The sequence below is a fragment of the Mustelus asterias genome, chromosome 19, assembly GCF_964213995.1.
Source record: "Mustelus asterias chromosome 19, sMusAst1.hap1.1, whole genome shotgun sequence".
Taxonomy (NCBI): Eukaryota; Metazoa; Chordata; class Chondrichthyes; order Carcharhiniformes; family Triakidae; genus Mustelus; species Mustelus asterias.
The window spans coordinates 6106708-6122815 of record NC_135819.1 but is presented as its reverse complement, the minus strand read 5'-3'; the positions used below and the strand labels follow the sequence as shown (position 1 = coordinate 6122815).

General features: G+C 43.8%; 1 protein-coding gene across 7 annotated transcripts in view; it reads left to right on the top strand.

Moving 5' to 3' along the window:
• Nucleotides 1-16108, top strand: part of LOC144507718 (interleukin enhancer-binding factor 3-like) — a 67084-nt gene that overhangs the window by 9183 nt on the left and 41793 nt on the right. For 4 of the 7 annotated variants that reach the window (XM_078234942.1, XM_078234941.1, XM_078234946.1 and 1 more), the window contains exons 2-4: nt 1475-1641; nt 3355-3517; nt 14000-14226. In XM_078234942.1, coding sequence (XP_078091068.1) covers nt 1478-1641; nt 3355-3517; nt 14000-14226 — 554 coding nt within the window. In that variant the 5' untranslated portion in view covers nt 1475-1477. The remainder of the gene's footprint in view (nt 1-1474; nt 1642-3354; nt 3518-13999; nt 14227-16108) is intronic. The other 3 variants (XM_078234944.1, XM_078234943.1, XM_078234947.1) reach the window with 1 other exon arrangement.

Below are 16108 nucleotides of genomic sequence, written 5' to 3'. Positions count from 1 at the left end.
TCAAATTTGTGAGGCATGACTTGCCCTGCTATCTGCTATCTCCTCCAGCAGCCTCGAAAACAATCCATCTGGCCCAGGCAACTTATCAACTTTCGAGGATTCCAACCCTTCGAGTTCTTCCTCCCTCTTATTATCCCTCCTCATTCCTGCAAAATCTGCCTTCCCCGTTCATAACTTCTGCTTTTTCCGTTCTTTTCTATGGTGATGCTAAATCTAACTGAATTGTGATCACTGTCCCCATATGGTCACCAACTGTCACTTCACTCACTTGCTCTTCTTCATTCTCCAAGACTAGGTCTAGAATTGCATCTCCCCTCGTTGGGTTTGTCACTAATTAGTTGGAAAGGGTAAAGCTTGAAGGGTGTGTAGGAATTCCTACATGTGATGTGGCACTTGTGCTACAGACCCAGAGGCCCGTGGCTTAATTCTGTTGATTGTTCTGAGTTACTAAGTTTTGAAAGTGGCAATGCTGGGCTGCTCAATTGGCTTTTGTTTTTTGATACTAATAGCAATTCAGGACTGCCTTCTGGAAGTGGAAGTACATCTGTGTGGATCCACTTTTTGGAATATGGGAGTTTGATTTGGGGGAAAAAATTTCTCCATTATCTTTCTTGGTCCCTTGTGTTACCATTCTTGAAGTATATTTATAAATGTAGAATTTTGCAGTACAGTGAGAATATTTAGGAATTGTAGCTACATCAGTTATTTATGAGTTTTCTACTTAGTCCCTTTCTCGTGTCTCTGCCAATATTTATCAACTTTCTCTCGAATATCTAATAGTTATTTTACTTCCAATACTGTTCCATGTAAAACATTCAATGTTCTAATATTCTGCAATTTTTTGTTAAACTTTATTCTTTTAATGATGCATCTTACATTTATGTCCATCAGTTACCGAATAACGGCTTATAAAATTGCAAACAAAATAGGCTGTTGGCCCAACCTGACCCTATTTATCCTCCTGACGAACAGTGCCCCTATCTAGAACCAATTTCCCTTTATTCTCTATCAATCACATAACCTATCCTGAGATGTTAGCAGTTTCTACATTAATCACTAACTTATGAGAAAATGCTCATTGATTAACAGGAAAACAGTAGGGAACCATGGCCTAACTTTGTCCCTGGGCACTTTTCCAGCTAATCACAGGTATTGGTCTGGACTGATTGAACTTTTCCTTTTCTGCCCAATAGCCACTTTTTGGTCCTGAAGATTCAATGTGGACTGGTTCACTAGTAAAGCATTGGATTTTTTGTTTTAGATTGTTTGGCTGGTTCGAAGTTAACGTAGTTTTGTTGTCCATTTGATGAAAGAGTATTAGTGTTGCCCATGTTTGTCCTAAATCCTGCTCATCTATTGTGTCCTGGTGCCAGGTGGCCGTAGGTATTAAAATGAACCTACGTTGCAGTGCAGTAATAATTCTACAGTTGGTGGAATGCTTTCCTTGTTTGAAAGGATAAACATTTACTTGCAGGCTATGGTTCGTGGTGGCTCAAAGAAATCTCAAGGTGGTAAGAGAAAACTAAAGTTGATGGCACCACCACTGCCAGTGTGGGACAAGAGGCAGGCTTACACGGAGCTCCTGTACTGGGACGAACTGATTCGCAGTGGCAGGCGCCTGTACCCTCAGGACTACGATAGGTAAATGTTAGGCTCCATAGGTTGCCGATTCAGAGTTTCATGACTAGCTGTTTAAAGCATATTGTAACTTGGAGGGAGGGGTCATGGGTGTCGCATTGTTCTCAGTCCACTGTCCCCAAGGTGAGTCTTAATTAAAAGTTTGGCCTTTTAAGGAATCCTTGTTACTTGTATTGCACCCTTGGGACATTGTCTGCATGTTGTAGGAGATGTAATGATTACATTGATACTTACGGCCCCTTGTATTAAGGATTGGAGAGTCTGCATGTGCAGTGTACTACATTGAATCATTTCCATCAACTGTATAATCCCAAATCTGTTAATTTTGCTATTAACTGAGATCATGATTAGTCATGAAGCTCCTTTTAGGACCTGACAGGAACTGCTTTGGCCTCCTGTCCTTGAGGCACATAGCTCTCTAAAGTCTCCCATGCCCATATCAAATGTTCACTGGCTTTGATGATAACATACACTTCCACATCAATCTCACTTCATTTTATTTGTTGTTTTCCATAATGGGTCCAGCTCTAGTTAATTGTGTTGCGTGTTTTCCTTTAAATTCTTAATTTGCAGAGCTTCTTTGTGACTCCCAACTTGATATTCCAAATTCATAAGTTAGCTCAGCATTGTAAGCATTTGTTTAATATGTTCATCGCCAAACAGATGTAAACGTGATGATGTATTTTGTTTAAAGCTGCATGGTAGCATGCCCAAATATTTTCAGTTTCTCACAAGGCTACGCAGGCAAGTGGGCAAACTGTTGATGTCTGGTATTGCCAGTGTTACTATTAAAACTGTGTGGACTCTGGAATGATGTATATATAAAACGCAGTGGATGAAAATTGAAGCATGCTTTAATGGACGATCATCACTTCTACTTTTTATTATAGGTGTAACTAGTTATTGCAATGCTTGAATTGGAGTCTGGTATTTATTATCCGGTTATCCAGATGTCCTTATTTGGCAAAACTGCAATATGTGCCACTATAGTCGAAACCTGAATAAGGAGGATGAGGTGGGACATGCAGTGATGAGTTAGTGGGATAAAGTTTGGGGCTGTTTTTGTTGTTAAACTTTAATACTGAGATTTCTTAGAACATATTGTTGAGTTGCTCCAAGTCAGATGAAATGCCAGTGATGTACATAGAAGGAGCTACTGGCAGCTTTATTTGGCTAGGCTGCAGCCTATGCTTTTGTAATGAATGAACTGTATTTTGGTGGGTATATATGTTCTTGGACAACTTAATTTTGACTGCACAAAATAATCCCAGGATTTCCATAGTTGAAATGGGTCTTGCATGTGCTTTGTTTCCCATTTGCTAAATTCTTAGACTGTGGTTTGTACTTGCCGTTGTCTGAGTAGCTGGTGCACATCATGCAACTGCCTGGGAACTATGTAGATTTGTGTCATGTGGGTGGTAAGAGTAACAAAATTGTATCTAAATATGATAATGGATAGAAACAGATTAGGAACGTTTTCCTCAATTCTCTTGATTGGACTGATGGAACAAGTCAATTCATTCAAACTAGAAGACAAGTCTGGATAGTTTGCCGCAAGTTTCCAGTATATGTTTAATCCTGCTGTTTTACAATAAGGTGGATCGTAAGATTTATATTGGAGCTGCAGTTGAGCTCACGTTAACTGAATATTTAAACCCTTTTAGAAGGTGCTGAGTGAGAAGAGATACAGGTTCTTATTAATCGGTTCAATTATAGGTACGAGGAGCTGCGTCTGTGGTACGACTGTCTGTGCTTTGAGGAAAGACTGAAATCGTATCATCTGAGGGCATTGGAAAAGCTTCCCAAAGCGCCAAAGAAATCACACAAGAAGCCAAAGAAACCCACCAAGGTAGAACGGGTGGAGGCTGAAACCAAAATGGTAAGTGTAGCAGTATGGGAAAAGGATTTTTTCTTTGTCCCTGTTGGCCTGTGGCTATATTAAATGTGTTTTTTCTGATTAAAAGAGTAATTTGTGGTTGTCTGAGGATGTTGCTGTCGTGGAGTCATAGAGGTTTACAGCATGGAAACAGGCCCTTTGGCCCAACTTGTCCATGCCGCCCTTTTTTTTTAAACCCCTAAGCTAATCCCAATTGCTCACATTTGGCCATATCCCTCTATACCCATTGTACCCAAAGTGGCTCTGCCCTTTGAGGGAAGGTTGCTTCAGTATTTTTCTAAAGATTCAGTGTACTCTTCCTGGGCTCAGATCTCAACTGTGCCCTTAAAATTAATTCACAGTTAACTTCTAACGGTGGCTGACCAACTGTACTTTTTAAAGAGCATAATTTGAATTTTGATTTATTGCCACATGTATCAGTATACAGTGAAAAGTATTGTTCCTTGTGTGCTATGTAGACAAAGCATACCGTTCATGCCCACTTAGGTGGACATAAATGATCCAATGCCACCATTCCTGATCAAAATTTATCCCTCCACCAACAACTCTAAAAGAGACTATCTAAATGCTTTTTAAAGACAAAATTGTACCCGCCTCTACTACTACCTCTGGCAGCTTGATCCAGACACTCACCACCCTCTATGTGGAAAAAATTGCCCCTCTGGACACTTATATCTCTCCCCTCACCTTAAACCTATGCCCTCTAGTTTTAGACTTCCCTACTCTTGGGAAAAGATATTGACTATCTAGCTGATCTGTGCCCCTCATTGTTTTATAGACCTCTATAAGATCACCCCTCAGCCTCCTGCGCTCCAGAGAAAAAAAGTCCCAGTCTATCCAACCTCTCCTTATAACTCAATCCATCAAGTCCCGGTAGCATCCTAGTAAATCTTTTCTGCACTCTTTCTAGTTTAACAATATCCTTTCTATAATAGGGTGACCAGAGTTGCACACAGTATTCCAAATGTGGCCTTACCAATGTCTTGTACAACTTCAACAAGACGTCCCAACTCCTGTATTCAATGTTCTGACTGATGAAACCAAGCATGCCGAATGCCTTCTTCACCACTCTGTCCACCTGTGACTCCACTTTCAAGGAGCTATGAACATGTACCCCTAGATCTCTTTGTTCTGTAACTCTCCCCAACGCCCTACCATTAACTGAGTGAGTCCTGCCCTGATTTAATCTACCAAAATGCATCACCTCTCATTTGTCTAAATTAAACGCCATCTGCCATTCGTCAGCCCACTGCTCCAATTGATCAAGATCCCGTTGCAATTGGAGATAACTTTCTTCACTGTCCACTATGCCACCAATCTTAGTGTCATCTGCAAACTTACTAACCATGCCTTCTATATTCTCATCCAAATCATTAATATAAATGACAAATAACAGTGGACCCAGCACTGATCCCTGAGGCACACCGCTGGTCATAGGCCTCAGGTTTGAAAAACAATTCAATTTTGTATCCATTTAGATACATCACCCTGGATCCCGTGAGATTTAACCTTATGCAACAACCTACCATGCGGTACCTTGTCAAAGGCCTTGCTAAAGTCCATGTGGACAACATCAACTGCACTGCCGTCATCTACCTTCTTGGTTACCCCTTCAAAAAACTCAATTAAATTTATGAGACATGATTTTCCACTCACAAAGCCATGCTGACTGTCCCTAATCAGTCCTTGTGTCTCTAAATGCCTGTAGATCCTGTCTCTCAAAATACCTTCCACCACAGATGTGAGGCTAACTGGCCTGTAGTTCCCAGGCTTTTCCCTGCAGCCCTTTTTAAACAAAGGCACAACATTTGCCACTCTCCAATCTACAGGCACCTCACCCGTGACAATCAATGATTCAAATATCTTGGCTAGGGTACCCGCAATTTCCTACCTCGCCTCCCACAATGTCCTGGGATACACTTCATCAGGTCCCAGGGATTTACCTACCTGTCTCCATTTCATTTGTGAAAAACTGATTAATTCACGTTTACAGTCACAGAGATATACAATATGGAAACAGACCCCTCGGCCCAACCTGCCCGTGCCAACTGGGTTCCGAATCTAAACTAGTCCCATTTGCCTGCGATTGGCCCATATCCCTAAAATCCTTTCCTATCCATGTACCTGTCCAAATATTTTTTTAAATGTTGTAATTGTACCCATCTCTGGCTCTTTCCATATACGCACCACCCTCTGTGTGGAAAAGGTTGCCTCTCCGGTCCCTTTTAAATCTTTCCTCTCTCACCTTATGCCCTCTAGTTTTAGACTCCCCAGGGAAAAATACTTTGGATATTCACCTTATCTATGTCCCTCATGATTTTATAAATGCCTATAAGGTCACCCCTCATCCTCCTATGCTCCAGGGAAAAACAGTTCGAGCCTATCCAGCCTCTCCTTATAATTCAAACCTTCCTGGCCCGGTAACATCCTTGTAAATCTTTTTTCCACCCTTTCCAGTTTAATAATATCCTTCCTATAGCAGGGCAACCAGAATTGTACACAGTACTCCAAATGTGGCCGCACCAATATCTTGTACGGTTGTAACACAACATCCCAACTCCTGTACTTGGTACACTGACTAATGAAGGCAAGTGTGCCAAACACCTTCACCATCCTGTCTACCTGTGACACCACTTTCAAGGAACTTTATAACTGCACCTCTAGGTCTCTCTGTTCAACAACACTCCCCAGGGCCCTACAATTAACTGTGTAAGTCCTGCCCTGGTTTTTCTTACCAAAATGCAACACCTCGCATTTATCTAAATGAAACTCCATCTTCCATTCTTCGGTCCACTGACCCAGTTGATCAAGAACCTGCTGTAGTCCTAGTTAACCTTCTTCACTGTCCACTACGCCACCAATTTTGGTGTCATCTGCAAACTTACTTATTTATGTAATTGACAAACAACAGTGGACCCAGCACTGATCCCTGCAGCATGCTGCTGGTCACAGGCTTCCAACCCTCTACTGTCATCCTCTGTCTACTTCCGACAAGATGTGGAGATGCCGGCGTTGGACTGGGGTAAACACAGTAAGAAGTTTAACAACACCAGGTTAAAGTCCAACAGGTTTATTTGGTAGCAAAAGCCACACAAGCTTTCGGAGCTCTGAGCCCCTTCTTCAGGTGAGTGGGAATTCTGTTCACAAACAGAACTTATAAGACACAGACTCAATTTACATGAATAATGGTTGGAATGCGAATACTTACAACTAATCCAGTCTTTAAGAAACAAAACAATGGGAGTGGAGAGAGCATCAAGACAGGCTAAAAAGATGTGTATTGTCTCCAGACAAGACAGCCAGTGAAACTCTGCAGGTCCACGCAACTGTGGGAGTTACAAATAGTGTGACATAAATTCTGATTCTAGGATCGCATGATAAAGACTCAGGAGGAAAAAAGCAGAAATATTTATGTGAAATAGTGTGACATAAACCCAATATCCCGGTTGAGGCCGTCCTTGTGTGTGCGGAACCTGGCTATCAGTTTCTGCTCCACGACTCTGCGCTGTCGTGTGTCGCGAAGGCCGCCTTGGAGAACGCTTACCCGAATATCAGAGGCCGAATGCCCGTGACCGCTGAAGTGCTCCCCAACAGGAAGAGAACAGTCTTGCCTGGTGATTGTCGAGCGGTGTTCATTCATCCGTTGTCGCAGCGTCTGCATAGTTTCCCCAATGTACCATGCCTCGGGACATCCTTTCTTGCAGCGTATCAGGTAGACAACGTTGGCCGAGTTGCAAGAGTATGTACCGTGTACCTGGTGGATGGTGTTCTCACGTGAGATGATGGCATCTGTGTCGATGATCCGGCACGTCTTGCAGAGGTTGCTGTGGCAGGGTTGTGTGGTGTCTTGGTCACTGTTCTCCTGAAGGCTGGGTAGTTTGCTGCGGACAATGGTCTGTTTGAGGTTGTGCGGTTGTTTGAAGGCAAGAAGTGGGGGTGTGGGGATGGCCTTGGCGAGATGTTCGTCTTCATCAATGACATGTTGAAGGCTCCGGAGGAGATGCCGTAGCTTCTCCGCTCCGGGGAAGTACTGGACAACGAAGGGTACTCTGTCCACTGTGTCCCGTGTTTGTCTTCTGAGGAGGTCGGTGCGGTTTTTCGCTGTGGCGCGTCGGAACTGTTGATCAATGAGTCTAGCGCCATATCCTGTTCTTATGAGGGCATCTTTCAGCGTCTGGAGGTGTCTGTTGCGATCCTCCTCATCCGAGCAGATCCTGTGTATACGGAGGGCTTGTCCGTAGGGGATGGCTTCTTTAACGTGTTTAGGGTGGAAGCTGGAGAAGTGGAGCATCGTGAGGTTATCCGTGGGCTTGCGGTACAGTGAGGTGCTGAGGTGACCGTCCTTAATGGAGTTAAGGACGGTCACCTCAGCACCTCACTGTACCGCAAGCCCACGGATAACCTCACGATGCTCCACTTCTCCAGCTTCCACCCTAAACACGTTAAAGAAGCCATCCCCTACGGACAAGCCCTCCGTATACACAGGATCTGCTCGGATGAGGAGGATCGCAACAGACACCTCCAGACGCTGAAAGATGCCCTCATAAGAACAGGATATGGCGCTAGACTCATTGATCAACAGTTCCGACGCGCCACAGCGAAAAACCGCACCGACCTCCTCAGAAGACAAACACGGGACACAGTGGACAGAGTACCCTTCGTTGTCCAGTACTTCCCCGGAGCGGAGAAGCTACGGCATCTCCTCCGGAGCCTTCAACATGTCATTGATGAAGACGAACATCTCGCCAAGGCCATCCCCACACCCCCACTTCTTGCCTTCAAACAACCGCACAACCTCAAACAGACCATTGTCCGCAGCAAACTACCCAGCCTTCAGGAGAACAGTGACCAAGACACCACACAACCCTGCCACAGCAACCTCTGCAAGACGTGCCGGATCATCGACACAGATGCCATCATCTCACGTGAGAACACCATCCACCAGGTACACGGTACATACTCTTGCAACTCGGCCAACGTTGTCTACCTGATACGCTGCAAGAAAGGATGTCCCGAGGCATGGTACATTGGGGAAACTATGCAGACGCTGCGACAACGGATGAATGAACACCGCTCGACAATCACCAGGCAAGACTGTTCTCTTCCTGTTGGGGAGCACTTCAGCGGTCACGGGCATTCGGCCTCTGATATTCGGGTAAGCGTTCTCCAAGGCGGCCTTCGCGACACACGACAGCGCAGAGTCGTGGAGCAGAAACTGATAGCCAGGTTCCGCACACACAAGGACGGCCTCAACCGGGATATTGGGTTTATGTCACACTATTTCACATAAATATTTCTGCTTTTTTCCTCCTGAGTCTTTATCATGCGATCCTAGAATCAGAATTTATGTCACACTATTTGTAACTCCCACAGTTGCGTGGACCTGCAGAGTTTCACTGGCTGTCTTGTCTGGAGACAATACACATCTTTTTAGCCTGTCTTGATGCTCTCTCCACTCCCATTGTTTTGTTTCTTAAAGACTGGATTAGTTGTAAGTATTCGCATTCCAACCATTATTCATGTAAATTGAGTCTGTGTCTTATAAGTTCTGTTTGTGAACAGAATTCCCACTCACCTGAAGAAGGGGCTCAGAGCTCCGAAAGCTTGTGTGGCTTTTGCTACCAAATAAACCTGTTGGACTTTAACCTGGTGTTGTTAAACTTCTTACTGTACTTCCGACAAGCCAATTTTGTATCCAATTGGCTAGTTCTCTCCAGATCCCATGTGATCTAACCTTACTGACCAGTCTACCATGCGGTACCTTGTCGGATGCCTTGCTAAAGCCCATGTAGACAATGTCTACCACACTGCCCTCATCTATTTTCTTGGTCACCCTTTCAAAAAACTATAAGACATGATTTCCTACGCACAGAGCTGTGCTGACTATCTCTAATCAGTCCTTGCATTTCCAAATGCATGTAAATCCTGTTTCTGAGAATCCCCTCCAACAGCTTACCCACCACCGACGTTAGGCTCACTGGTCTGTAGTTCCCTGGCTTTTCCCTGCCATCTTAAAATAACAGCACAACATTTGCCTTCCTCCAGTCTTCTGGCACCTCACCAGTGGCTGTCGATGATACAAATATCTCCGCTAGGGGCCCTGGAATTACTTCCCGAGCCTTCCACAGGTCCTGGGATGCACTTGATCAGGTCCTGGGAATTAATCTCCCTTTATGCGTTTTAAGACCTCGAACACCACCTGTAATGTGGACGCTTTTCAAGACATCACTATATACTTCCCCATTTCCCTGGCTTCCACGTCTTTCTCCATGGTAAATACAGATGAGAAATATTTGTTCATACTCGCCCATCTCCTGTGGCTCCGCACATCGGCAACTTCGTTGATCTTTAAGGGACTCTATTCTCTCCTGAGTTACTCTTTTGCCCTTAATATGCTTGTAGAATCTCTTTAGATTCTCCTTTACCTTATCTGCCAAAGCTATCTCATGTCCCTTGATTTCCCTTGCCAGACGCCCCTTTACCTGTGAACAACCTCCCCCAATCAACTTTTGAAAGTTCCTGTCCATTCCCATCAAAATTGGTCTTGCCCCAGTTTAGAAATTTTAATTTGTGGACCAGACCAATCTTTTTCCATAACTGTTTTAAAATCAATAGATGCCATCTACAGATTGATTGAAAATTGTTTCCTGAACACACGCATCCAAGCCCCTAACACTATGGCAGTCCCAGTCTATGTTTGGAAAGTTAAAATCCCCCATGATTACAACCCTATTATTTTTGCAACTATCTGTGACCTCCCTCCATATTAGCTCTTCAATTTCCCGCTGATTATTGGGACCTGTAGTAAAATCCCATTCAAGTGCTCATCCCCTCCTTATTCCTCAGTTCTACCCATATAGCCTCACTGGATGATCCCTCGGGAATATCTTCTCTAAGTACTGCTGTGATTTCCCTAATCAAAAACACCACTCCTCCCCTCCTCTCTTGCCGCCTCTTCTATCCTTCCTATAGTATCTGTACCCCAAAACATTGAGCTACCAGTCCTGGCCCTCCCTCAGCCAGGTTTCCGTAATAGCCAAGATATCCCAGTCGCATGTATCCACCCAAGTCCTGAGTTCATCTGCCTTACCTGTCAGATCTCTTGCACTGAAATAAATGCAGTTTTAATTAATCAGTCTTCCCTTGTTCCCTGCCATGCTCATGTCTATTTAACTTACTTTCTTTAAATTCTGCGTAAGCCTCAACATCCCCTTTTGCCTCACTACTCTTCAGGGTCCCACTCCCCACCAGACTAAACCCTTCCGAGTAGCTTTAGCAGATCTCCCCACCAGTATATTGGTTCCTCCTCCAGTTCGGGTGATACCCGTCCCTCTTGTACGGTTCACCTCTGCCCCAGAAGAGTTCCCAGTGCTCCAAAAGATCTGAATCTCTGCCCTCTGCACCAGCTCCTCAGCCACACATTCATTTCAATTGGCAAAACCTGCTGTCGTGCTCAGCTGTAAACTGTTGCCTGGTTACTCAGCAGATACATAAATACTTCCCTCCATATACTGTCACCCATTGGGAAGGACTCTTGTTTCAATCTTGATTGGAGTCTTCTAGTTGTTGGTCACTTTTTGTTTTGAGAGGGTCATCTTGTAAGAGCACTTCTCTAACCCTTTTGGAGACTGAAAACTTGGGTTTTCCCCAATCTTCTTTTATGGGTGGCAAGCAGACCAGTGTTGGTAGCTGTTACAGAAATGCATCTGATGGATTGTATAGGATGTGACCATAAGACGGGAGGAGCAGAAACAGGCCATTCAGCCCATCGAGACTTCTGTGCCATTCAATGAGATCATGGCTGATATGATAATCTTCAATTCCATTTTCTTGCATTAAACGGGGTTATCCTCCCATTTTGGTCCTTTGACTGAATTTAAGGAAAAATTATGATGTCTTAAACTGACTGTTCTGTCCGATCTGTTTGATACCTGCCTTGTACCCTGCTCTATCCTTTGCGACAGATCCTGTGAGTTTGAGGCATTTCATTTCCTGCACTGAGCAAGTTTTCCACGAATGATTGCTGAAGGAATAAGAAATCTTCTGTCATGTTTTAAAACAATATGAATAGCCACTTAACAATGTGCAAGTGTAGCATATTACAGTGGAACATGTAGGAAGGCGAGTAATCACTGCTGCTGATCCATAAGTTAGAAAAATAAAGAGAGTGGAAGTGTGGACATCAGATGCTATGGCAGGGTGGGATGATAGGTGGTGGGGGGTGCAGCAAGGGAAATTGCTTTTTATAGCCTCAGTGCAGGTGGTGATTTCTACCTGGAATGTTAGTATATTGGACACCAAGATTTTGGAATTTACCCTTTTTTGGATTGTACTTTACTGAGTAATTAGCTTTCCTAATGCTCAATTTATTCAGGAAAATTTCTTCAATGGTCATTATAATACTGAAATAGTTTCAGTTAAGCTTGGAATGCTTCAACAATCTATGGCTAAAGTTTTCCACTGATATAGCCTTATCTGTCAGAATTGATATGTGTATGCTTGAGGATAAGATCTAGGTTAGCAGTAATCTGTGGTCAAGTAATTTGTTGGTGCTCTCTGTCTAAAACATAGAACAGTACAGCACAGAGCAGGCCCTTCGGCCCACGATGTTGTGCCGAGCTTTGTCTGAAACCCAGATCAAGCTATTTCCTTCCTATCATCCCGAAGTGCTCCATGTGCCTATCCAATAGCTTCTTAAATGTTCCTAAAGTTTCTGACTCCACTATCCCTGCAGGCAGTCCATTCCACACCCCAACCACTCTCTGAGTAAAGAACCTACCTCGGACATCCCTCCTATATCTTCCACCATGAACCCTATAGTTATGCCCCCTTAGTTACCGCTCCAGTCACCTGAGGAAATAGTCTTTGAACGTTCACTCTATCTATCCCCCTCATCATCTTATAAACTTCTATCAAGTCTCCTCTCGACCTCCTCCGCTCCAAAGAGAAAAGCCCAAGTTCCTCAACCTTTCCTCATAAGACCTACCGTCCAAACTAGGCAGCATCCTGGTAAATCTCCTTTGCACTCTTTCCAGTGTCTCCACATCCTTATAGTGAGGTGACCAGAGCTGCACACAATATTCCAAATGTGGTCTCACCAAGGTCCTATACAGTTGCAGCATAACCCCACGGCTCTTAAACTCAAACCCCCTGTTAATGAACGCCAACACACTATAGGCCTTCTTCACGGCTCTATCTACTTGAGTGGCAACCTTCAGAGATCTGTGGATATGAACCCCAAGATCCCTCTGTTCCTCCACAGTCTTCAGAACCCTACCTTTGACCCTGTAATCCACATTCAAATTTGTCCTCCCAAAATGAATCACCTTGCATTTATCAGGGTTAAACTCCATTTGCAATTTTTCAGCCCAGCTCTGCATCCTGTCTATATCTCTTTGCAGCCTATAACAGCCCTCCACCTCATCCACTACTCCTCCAATTTTGGTGTCATCAGCAAATTTACGGATCCACCCTTCAGCCCCCTCCTCCAAGTCATTTATAAAAATTACAAATAGCAGAGGACCAAGCACTGATCTTTGTGGCACTCCGCTGGTAACCGGTTTCCAGTCTGAAAATTTTCCATCCACCACCACCCTCTGTCTTCTGTTAGATAGCCAGTTACCTATCCAATCGGCCAAACTTCCCTCTATCCCACACATCCTTACTTTCTTCATAAGCCGACCATGGGGGACTTTATCAAATGCCTTACTAAAATCCATGTATATGACATCAACTGCACTACCTTCATCAACACACTTAGTTACCTCCTCAAAAAATTCTATCAAATTTGTGAGGCAAGACTTGCCCTTCACGAATCCGTGCTGACTATCCCGAATTAAGCTGCATCTTTCTAAATGGTCGTAAATCCTATCCCTTAAGGACCTTTTCCATCAACTTACCGACCACCGAAGTAAGACTAACCGGCCTATAATTACCAGGGTCATTTCTATTCCCTTTCTTAAACAGAGGAGCAACATTCGCCACTCTCCAGTCCTCTGGCACCACCCCCGTGGACAGTGAAGACCCAAAGATCAAAGCCAAAGGCTCTGCAATCTCATCCCTTGCCTCCCAAAGAATCCTAGGGTATATTTCATCAGGCCCAGGGGACTTATCAACCTTCAGTTTATTCAAAATTGCTAGTACATCTTCCCTCCGAACATCTAGATTCACAAAAGCTGCATCCTTAGTTGGATGTGACTGGTGAACACCAAGTCATACCCAGCAGGATTTGTATCCCCCACAAGATTTCATAAACATTATTGATAGTTACATCATTATGCAAGGGTTTCTATTCAGGAGGAAGCATAAAGTGAACTTCCTTTGAAATGAGTTTATTTTCTTAATAACTAAATTGGAAAGGAAAATTTGAACTTAATAAAATGTTAACATTTTATTGTAAATTGTCTATAGTTTGTCTGGCATAAATAAAGATGTTTTTTAGCTATTCACTTGTGTAACTTCCAGCGTCCCATGCGTATATTTGTGAATGATGACCGGCATGTGATGGCAAAACATGCTGCCATCTACCCAACTCAAGAAGAACTGGAAGCGGTACAGAATATGGTGTCACACACAGAGAGGGCACTGAAGGCAGTTTCTGACTGGTTGGATGAGCAAGAGAAAGCCAGTTTTAAAACGGAGGCTACTGAAGTGACTGAGGCACCAACAACAGAAGGAGAGAATAAGGAGGCGTAAGTAGAATTAATGTTACAGTAAAATGGGAAGTTAGTAACATGTATTGTGGAAAACTTTGGGGACTGTAGATTTGTAAGTGGGAGGATGGTACAGTGTCTACTATAAAATCTTAAGAAAGTGGAGCAAGAATAGGCGATCTAACCCATTGAACCTGCTTTCAATAAGATCACCGCTGGCCTGAAAGTGGCTGTAACTCCATTTTCCTGCCTGTCTCCTATACCCTTGACTACCTAATCCTCCGCTGCTCTCTCTCGAGGTAAATTCCAGAGACAAACAGCGATCAGTACATTTCTCCTCATCTACATCTTAAATGGAAGACTCGTTTGTATAAACTGCACCCTCATCCTTGATTCCTCCCTGTGAAGCCCCATCAAATTCTTCTATATCTCAATAAGGTCACCTCTCATTCTTCTAAACCCTCAACCTGCTCAACCATAAGACAACCCTATTATCCCAGGAATCAATCTAGTGAATATTCTCTTAACTGCTTCCAATGCAAGTATATCCTTGAGGAGACCAAAACTATGCAGTTCCCTAGGCATGGTCTCACTCTGTACAATAGCAAGACTTCCCTACTTTCATACTCCCATCCCCCTTGCAGTGAAAGTCAACATTCCATTTGCCTTCCGAATCACCTATTGTACCTATATGTTAACTTTTGTGATTCATGCCCAGGGGCACCCGGCCCTCCTGTACCACAGCATGTTGTAGGCTCTCTATTTGAATGACCTCAATTTCTGTCCTTCTCATTTTCCTGCTTTATATTCTATCTCCCAAATTTCTGCCCACCCACTTAACATGTCTATATCCCTTTGTGAACTGTTTGTGTCCCCCTTGCAACTTGCTTTCCTGCCTATTTTTTGTATTCAAATTCATACAATTCATTAATCTGGTTCATAAATAGTTGAGGCTTCAGCACTGATCCCTCTGATACTCCACCTCTACCAACCTCAAAATGATTTACTTATCCCAACTTCCATGTTAATATCACCCCAACGTTTTGAACTCTTATCTTGTGCAGTAGATTTGTATGTGGCACCTTATCAAATGTCTTTGGGAAGTCCAAATACACGACATCACCCTGCTTAAAATACTGCAGATGCTGGAATCTGAAACAAAAACAGAAAATGCTGGAAAGTTTCAGCAGGTCTGACAGCATCTGTGGAAAGAGAATAGAGCCAACGTTTTGAGTCTGGATAATCCTTCATCACCCTGCTTGTTAGAACAAAGAACAATACAGCACAGGAACAGGCCCTTCGGCCCTCCAAGCCCGTGCCGCTCCCTGGTCAAAACTAGACCATTCTTTTGTATCCCTCCATTCCCACTCCGTTCATATGGCTATCTAGATAAGTCTTAAACGTTCCCAGTGTGTCCGCCTCCACCACATTGCCTGGCAGCGCATTCCAGGCCCCCACCATCCTCTGTGTAAAATATGTCCTTCTGATATCTGTGTTAAACCTCCCCCCCCCCCTTCACCTTGAACCTATGACCCCTCGTGAACGTCACCACCGACCTGGGGAAAAGCTTCCCACCGTTCACCCTATCTATGCCTTTCATAATTTTATACACTCCCATCTTGAGGACACTTGGTGTGTCCTCAAAGAACACAAAATCATGTTGACTATCTCAATGCATCTGCTAGCTCCTTAATAATCAGTTCCAACATTTTCCCAATTTCAGGTGTTAGGCCATTTGAGTTCATGCTTTTTGTCTCTCTGCTTGGATAGCAGTGTTAAGTAGTAGTTTTCTAATCCGCTGGGACCTTACAAGAATCTTGGAAATTTTGGCAATGACAACCTATGTATCCACTATCTCTGCAGCCATTTCCTTTATCACTCTAGGATGCATGCTATTGGGTCCAGGGAATTTGTCAGCTTT